At 45.4% G+C, this 8,542-nt stretch overlaps 1 protein-coding gene across 3 annotated transcripts; it reads left to right on the top strand.

Annotated features, from left to right (window-relative positions):
• The first annotated feature begins 15 nt into the window (after positions 1-15).
• LOC120819092 (uncharacterized) lies at positions 16-7,891 on the top strand. 3 transcript variants are annotated; one of them, XM_040176205.2, is made up of 17 exons: positions 16-177; positions 520-580; positions 1,174-1,206; positions 1,286-1,459; positions 1,538-1,689; positions 1,773-1,862; positions 1,945-2,011; positions 2,627-2,787; positions 3,973-4,075; positions 4,156-4,188; positions 4,275-4,451; positions 4,802-4,950; positions 5,028-5,117; positions 5,888-5,920; positions 6,001-6,070; positions 6,151-6,308; positions 7,306-7,891. In XM_040176205.2, exons 2-17 carry the CDS (start codon positions 520-522, stop codon positions 7,489-7,491), a joined length of 1,737 nt encoding a protein of 578 aa, XP_040032139.2. In that variant the 5' UTR covers positions 16-177; the 3' UTR covers positions 7,492-7,891. The 3 variants fall into 3 exon arrangements, with proteins under 3 accessions (XP_040032139.2, XP_077959772.1, XP_077959773.1); XM_078103646.1 differs by having other exon boundaries at positions 41-177; positions 5,894-5,920; XM_078103647.1 differs by lacking the exon at positions 5,888-5,920 and having other exon boundaries at positions 41-177.
• Positions 7,892-8,542: the final 651 nt, after the last annotated feature.

Below are 8,542 nucleotides of genomic sequence, written 5' to 3'. Positions count from 1 at the left end.
TGTCCCCCATGCTGGTTTGTGTCCGTCCTACTACTAATTACTGACTTGAGGGATACTGGGACACTTCTTCTCCTCCTCCTCACTGATGAGCTGGTTTTGAAACGGACACATTTCGAACGTGACATCTCATTCCAACTATTTTTTTCCCCCAATTTGCATGGACTTCAGGGCGGTGAGGTAAGGATGTTTATAAGACTTTTAATCAATTCATTGTAAGAATGTCATCCCTGTCTCCTCAAAGGTTTGTATTCTTGGAGACGGTGAATTTAAACATGGTCTCAGGTCAGTGATGGACGCTGTCACACGTGAACGTCTGTCCAGACCTAAGCCTGAAAAAAAGAAAAGCCAACTTTATTCCGGTTGATATTCTTTTTACAAGGTTGGACAGTTGGTCCAACCAGCAATGTTTCCTCTCTCGGATAACCACATTTCTTTCACATTGAGAAAAAGACGTCATGAAATGGCTGTAAAATCTATGCAAGACTTTGTTTTTTAACCAATTTCCTTTTCCTCCTAAAGATGCATCTTTACTCACTTGTGTCACTGCTGTTTCTGAGTTTGGGGGCTTTGGTAAAATGTGGTAAGTAAAAACCAATCATTTTCCACCAAATGGAAACATTTCTAATCAATAAACCAAAAATGTCCTTACGTCACATATCATTTTTGTGAGGATTATGGGCAACGTGCTTTTAAAAATCCTATTTAAGGTTGCTGAGTCAGGGCTTGCCGGTGGTGCTAACAGCGCTAACAGTGCTAACCACTGCATCCGCGCTGAGGAAGAGAAGCCGGTGTAACCGCGCTGACGGGTTGTACCTGTGGTGCGGAGCAGCTTTTTGGTTACAACGCGCTTAGGAAAAGACATTTCTCCACCTTATCTCCACAGTGCATATTCATAATCCTAAATAATCGCTACGTTTGTGTTAATAATGGAAGTTCTTGGCCAATTGTTATAAAATCTGCATTTCATTTCAAAGATTTACACCAATGGAAGTTATACTTAAAGTATTGATGATTGAATGGCTGTGCCACCTTATTTAATGTTTAATAACCTCACGTGGATGCAGTGCGGTCATTTAGTTTAGTGGTTCCCGACAGAGGACCACTGGATGAACTGAGGATTCTCGACTTGATGCAATTCCAGTGTTCACGGCGCTTTGTGCATTTCTGTTTCAGCTGCTGCAAGTGATTGGTGCTACTCGGGCTGTTGTAAGTATACGGACAAGATGTGACTGAACCATTTGCATCAAACCACCCGCAGTGTACAACAGGTCACGGTATTTCACAGATCACAGCCCGGGTCTGTGGGCCGACCTCGGCCATCCCTGCGGAGGAAAGAGGCAGTCTCCTATTGACATCGTCACCGCCGAAGTTAAGACTGACCCTCACCTGCTTAACTTTACCTTCGTCAACTTCTCCTCTCCACGCGTCATCAAGTCCATCGTAAACGACGGCCAAACAGGTACACAACGTGAGACTGAGTACACAACGTTCTTTTTTTTTTACACGTCGTTCACTACACACTCCTTCCCGTCTTCAGTGAAATGCGTGTTGGAGACCAATGTAGTCGAAGTGAGTGAAGGTGGACTCAATGGAACATATTCTGCACTTGAGCTTCACTTTCGGTGGGGGGATGATGAGCACCATCCAGGGTCGGAGCACACGGTGGACGGGCACAGATATCCCATGGAGGTACGGCGCGCTGCATTCAACCAAAGGCCTTCGTTCTATAAACGGCACTGTTTTGACTCGTCGATCCGGGTTTTCTTTCACAGATGCACGTAGTCAGTCCGAAGAAAGGCTTCTCCGTGCAGAACGCCGCCAACGATTCGGAGGGAATTGCTATCCTGGCCTTTTTCATAAATGTATGTCCAATATTTCAAATCATCCTTCATTTGCACATTTAAGGACAGTTTAAGGAGTGTAATGTACGTCCCCTCTCTGAAGGCCAACGACAACGAAGAGACGTCGGGACCGTGGAGCGAGCTCACAGCCTACCTGACAAACGACAACGGTAGGAGTTTTACTGACTGTTGCAGCAGATGTCACTGTCTGCTCTGCTAGAGGCCAGCTTGTACCTCAATTGCGGCATCAAGAATCTAGATTTTAAAAACATCCAGACGTAAATATATCATAAACAAGACCATGGCATTCCACTGGTGTAGAAATTGTTCTTGCATTCATAAGCAACAGAACAGTGTAAATACTCAATGCAGATAACATCTCATCGATCGTCTGTTTAGACGTCTGTCTGTAGTAGCCGACCAACGTCTCAGCTATTTTCCGTACCAGACGTTGATTCACGTGACAGATGAATGGACAAATATTTTCTCTTAAAATATAAAAGGGCGGGTGAGAGAGAGAACTAGTTTGAGGACGCGTGGAGCCGAGCGTTTCCACAGAGGACACACCTCGCATTCTAAAGTTGATCTGACGTTTTGCATTTTCTCTCTGAACCATAAAGATCAAAACAAGTTTAATGCTTGATATATTTGCTCAACCACAAATCGTTTCATCAAGTCAACTGGAGTAAAAGCTGGATTTCTAGTGACTTCTCCTGATAATGTTTATCTTTTTTGTGTTAATAACATCAAATTAATGCTGGCTTTTTGGTGTGTCTCGTCCACAGGCACAGTTGCTATGAACCATAACATTTCTATCGACGACCTGATCGGAAATGTAGACCCCACCAAGTTCTATCGGTACATGGGCTCCCTGACCATCCCCGATTGCAGTGAATCCGTTATTTGGACAGTCTTTCAGGATCCGATAAACGTCCACACAAGTCTAGTGAGTCAACCATGTTCAGTCTACTAATCCACTTCAGCAGCGAGAAGAATTTAAGAGACTCCGATGCTTTGATGCAAACATGCACTTTGGTTGCGGAGAGATGCCAGATTAGTGGAGCTCCGGTTCCAACACACTTAAGTCAGTGGATAGCAAGGTCATTGATGTTTTGATCATGTTTTGATCATGATTGATATTTATTGCAAATGAAAATCTGCGTCGGGCAAGGGTCCATTAGGTTGCAGGGTATAAGCATACATACATGCACCCTAACCCTAACCCTAACCCTGCGAGCGGTAAAGACGCCGGATCGGATTGACGGAATGATCCGTTGGCTCAAACTGAGAGTGGAAGACATCTGATGTAACTGACAGCCCGGACTGGTTTTCTGCTTTGTCAAGAACAATTTATTAATTGTTAGATCATGTACAGATTAAATAAAAGGAAGAGGGATAACACCTGAAATGTTAAACATGTGACCCCTGATTGCCATCTGGCGATCGTCACCGGAGGACACGGACATGTCGCAACATGGTGGTGTGCTTTTCAGAAAGAAAATCTTGTCGGATAAGAATTGTTTTAGTTCTGTTGAATCTGATAACAACCAAAAATACACTGTTGTTTAGTTGAATCACATGTTGCAAAATGACAAAGGACCCTTATCTGCATGACCGCAGTTAGCTCGGTGTGTCAGGTGCTCTGCAGGCGCACGACTATGACCTCTACTTGCAACATACCACTCTGCAGAATGGGGAAGGCAGTGGGCAGGCCATCGAGTACACTATGTGAAAAACATACCGTCTCAAGTCGTTTTGTGCCACTGGGCAAAAATATGTAAGTGACAAATGACAGATAGTCTAAGTGATGAAGATGTCACTTTGTTGGCGCAGGTTGGTGTTCAATAGGACAAAATAGCCTTGACTTGACAAGAAGAAGTGATCTTCACCGACCTGTTTAACACCTCCTCTCTCGCTGTCCCGGGGGGGGGACCAGGTCTCTCTGTGACTTTTTCACGGTTTCTTCCCTGGCGCTTTGAGCTGGGAGCACAAACTAGGGCCCTTTGACTCACAGCAGAATCGGTGTCACTGAATCCCCTCAGGTACGGGGGGCGTCCACGCCGCCCGGCAGTCTGGCCTCACTGAGCGATGCTAAATCGTGGGAGAAACGCGTCCTGTGGTTCGTTCGCAGGTTGAGCGGTTTCCCGCGAAGACGGGACTCACCGATGTCCATCGGACAACACAAGCGCTTAACGGACGAAGCGTGTTCGCCTCCCCCGCTGTTTCACCACCCGGTGAGTTCACTCACTCTCACATAAGACCGGTGCTTTACGCCTGAGTTGACCCCCCCCCAAATATGACTTCCGTTCTTCAGGTCATTCATGGTGCCACGAGGAAGAAGCCTGCCGTACGTACAAATATTAAGACGCTCTCAACGGGATTATGCTGTTGCAGGATTTAGGCGTAACCTTTTACTTTCCTCCCTGCCATCAGAGTACGGCCCGTCTCTCTGGCACACGATGCCGCACTCGTACTGCGGCGGCGAGCGCCAATCACCCGTCGACATCGAGGCGCAGGCCGCCGTCCCGGACGAGCGCCTCGGCGCCTTCTCTTTTAGAAATTTTGACGACAAAAATGCCATCATGTACATCGTGAACACGGGCCACTCAGGTCGGTTCCCAAATGTCACGGGCCGTATCCGACTCACAGATGTCCTTCTGTTAATGTGCCTCAACAAGGATTTGCATAACCTTTTCAAAACGAGATTGACGCTTAAATTAACTGGAGTTTTTGAGGATTAGAGCTGCAACTATTTGATCTTGTTCAAAAGCAAAATAATGAATCGGCAGCACAATAAATGATATTTTTCAAGTCATACATCAGGCAAGGCGAGTTGATTTCTTAAGCATTAACAAGGCAATTCAGGGCTTAACACAAAACCATCAAAACATAAGGTTACAGAAAAGCACGTTTAAAAAAAAAAAGAAAATGATCAATTAAATTTCCCTATCATCTTTCAGTGAAGTGTGTGCTGAAAGAGGACACGGTGGAGGTCTCAGGCGGAGGTTTGCAATACAACTACTCCACCCTTCAGTTCCACTTCCACTGGGGCTCAAGAGATACCAACGGCTCGGAGCACAAAGTGGATTCAAAGAGATACCCGATGGAGGTGATCACAAGCATTGCACCACTGCTCTAACAGACGCAGCTTCTACTCCTGCTTGTCCTCATTGTGTCTTTGTCCAGATGCACATAGTGAACAAGAGGAAGGATTTGACCCTGGATGAGGCACTAGAGACTCCAAACGGTCTGGCCGTGCTGGGATTCTTTATTGAGGTGACATTTAGTGCATTTGTACCCTTGTTATGGAGAAATTCAGTAGCTGGGAATCTTTTTGTATAATTCGTTACTTCTCCAGTGTGAACACACCATGCTGAACGTCTTGGAAAATTCATGGTGGTATTTAAATGCAAAAAATGGCCTCAGACAAGACTAGTGGGGCAGGAAGTGGAGCAGAAAAGGCTGCTCTGAGATAGACGTTGTGCGTCTGCCTGCGTGTCTGTGCGCCCACAGATTTTGTCACTGTGATTCAATCACAAACCTACGTAGGTGTGTCGATGCAGAGACACAAACAGAGATATAAACAACTGGTAAAGATCTGCGGCGCTTCTGCGGTATTCCCTGGTGACCCCTATCGCCACTCAAAGTAAAAGCAATACAATGCTGCTGAAAATCTCCTGAGTGCTTCATTCGCACGTGCAAACAACGTTTCCTATCAACACTGTGTGACATTTGTCCCTTAAGAAGCAAGAAAAATGCAAACTGTAGTGCAGTCACACAAGAAGAGAGGGAGTGGAAACACCTCTGTCACCCAACAAGGTGATTTACTGAGGCATCAAACATCTGACACGCTCGCATCCTGTTGCGTTACATAAGTGCACCTGTTGTGTTTCTGCCGTGGGGTGAAATTGGAGGTTTAACGCTGAATATTTTCGTTGGGGGAAACACCCTTTCTATTCCCCCCCCCCCGGAAATTAACAAAAGAAAGTTGACAAAAGCTGTTTACACAACAGACTCACTTCTTTGTACTCTATTATTTTTTTCAGCCAAAGGCCGGCGACATCACGAGTTCAGAACAGGCAAGTGTTTAAAGGAGCCCATTGTGTTACTTGTGTAGTACGAGGTTCACTCACCCTCATTTACCGTGTTGTCTTTGTAGACAAACGCCACGTCCGATATGGAGGTTTGGAGAAAACTAACCAGCTACGTATCAGCTGTGGAAAACATCAGTGAGTGAACACCTGTCTCGTCTGCATACATTTGGAGTCCGGTGTGGCCGTACAGCTTGTGCGTTTGGGCTCCCGTGCAGGCTCGGACTTCATGGATGAGATCTCCATCGACGACTTGCTCGGGGACGTTAACCGAGTGGAGTACTACCGCTACGCCGGCTCCCTGACCACCCCTTCGTGTAATGAAGCGGTGGCTTGGACGGTCTTCAAAGAGTCCGTCAAGGTGGACAAAGACCTGGTAACTCAACATCTTACCAAAAAATACACAAAATACACAAAATATACCAAACACATCAAACCATCTGCTGTGCGGACGTGAAGTGTCCCATTCTTTTATTTTATTTTACAAGGAGCAGTTGAGGAAGTTGACTTGTAATTCTAAGCGTGGTTTAATTCTTTAAAAGGGGTGTTTGGAGCTCTGGTACAGAGGAAAAAGCCCCATCGGGCTTTGGCCACAAAGGAGTTTGCAATATGAAAAGCGGCGTCTGTAAAGCTTCCCTGTCGATGCCTCTCCACATGCACACTGTGTTCTACATTTTTGTGTTTTCCGTCTGGTGGATCATGGAAATAGAATAGAAAGGAAAATAGAGTGATAGAATATATGACGATACGTGGGCCTTTACTCCATGCAGCTCGATATCAACACTGCAGCTTTAAGTGACGGCGTAGTAATAAAGTAATAAAACTTGGCACTTGTTTCCTACTGCCGGTTCTCTGCGTCAGTACAATTCAGTTAACGTCATTGACTAATGATAGCGGCTAATCCCACAACCATCTAAAGTCATTACAGCGCCCCACCTTTTAGAGATCCCTAGATAAAAACAAGGCTTGCTGGGATTAAACCATTGTTGACTCTGACACGTTGATGCTTTGCTAGTTGCCGCTGATGGCGGCGACGTCGTTTCCTACTTGGCAAACATATTTCTTAACATTTAAATATACGGTGTAAAAAGATGTGTCACACGATGGATTTGGCATCAACAGGAAAGCTTTGCCACATGATTTGAATGTCATCTTTTCCATTCGATGCTCCCTTTGTGATGGACGTTTGCTCCTCTGTTCGTCCTGTCAGCGACACATTTTCTGTGCACGAATGTGTTAGTCATCATAACAGGTTTTACCGCTGCACCTGCTTCACTGGAGCGAGGAATCTAGTTTCAACGGTAGTAATAAAAAGTAAAAAAGGACATCCCAAATGAGACTATAACTTCTCTCTTTTTGTTTTGGTTCGCCAGATGATGCTGTTTCCAGCTAATACAAATTACAGCAGCGTGTTTCGGCCTACGCAGCCTCTCCACGACAGGATAGTCTACACCACCGCAGCAGCGTCCAACGCCGCCGACCCCGCCGACCCCGCCGCGCCGCTGCTGCTGCTGCTGCTCACGTGTCTCTGTGCCTGTTCACGCAGCGTACGCTTGTGAGCGACGAAGAGCCCACAGCACCTGCTGTGAAGACGTACAATGCGTCCGTCAGCGCTGTTTGCCGTCGGCTCGATGTATGTGAGAGAATGACCTCAGGCGTCATTCGGGATTTTCTTCAACATTCATTTTGAGAAGGCAGCTGTGTAATCTTATAAGCACGGTCACATCCGTAGAGCTGATCGGAATGTGGCAGGTACTCCTTGATTTAATCTTACCCTGATTTTCTTTCTTTGCAAAATTAGCAGGTGAACCTAAACCAACAATAATTAATACAAGACTATTGTCTATTATGCTAAACCAATAATCACCACTGCACAGACGCTGCAAAATGACAAAATATATATTATATATTGTTCTAATGAGCTTGAATAAGTGGGTAAATAAATTGTTGAACAGATAATGTTTGAGAGTGAAATTATTTCCCTCAATCATACGCAGCACGACTCTGCAAATACAAGAGAACTCTTAAGCTGAGTGTGGGTAAAGTTTTAGGGCCGTGTGCTTATTAAAAGAACATTAAAACCACATCGTTCAATGCAAATAGACAACCTGGTAGCACATCAAACAGCACCATAAGCCAGAGGTCTTCAACGTTTTTCAAGCCAAGGTCCCCCAAACTGATGGCGAGGTGGAGCAGGGACCCCCTATCCTACGGAGTGTGTGACAGATAACGTCTTCTCCATCAATTTATCCGCTCGCCTCAATACGTTGGATTCATGTTAATGTGTATTTAAAGACCATGAATAAAAGTCTGATTCTGATTCTGAAGACATTTACATTTGTGGGGGAAAAGATTGTTTAAAAAAATTGTCTCATCAACCAAATATGTTGCAACCCCCCCTGCAGTACCTCCGCGGACCCCCCTGTTGAAGACCTCTGCCTTAAGCAATCCTCTATGATCCGCTCCACTAATAAAGCAAGATAGGTGAGACACCAACCACCTATTGTTCATTCACTTTAAGGGCACGCCTTAATAAAATACCTTTTGATGTTCTTGCAATCAAATGGCAGAGCAGGCCACCTCGTCCAGAACACATTTCTTCCCCTACTT

This window comes from Gasterosteus aculeatus, chromosome 5 (assembly GCF_964276395.1).
Source record: "Gasterosteus aculeatus chromosome 5, fGasAcu3.hap1.1, whole genome shotgun sequence".
NCBI lineage: Eukaryota > Metazoa > Chordata > Actinopteri > Perciformes > Gasterosteidae > Gasterosteus > Gasterosteus aculeatus.
The sequence above is the reverse complement of the archived record's forward strand: the minus strand, read 5'-3'. Positions and strand labels throughout refer to the sequence as shown.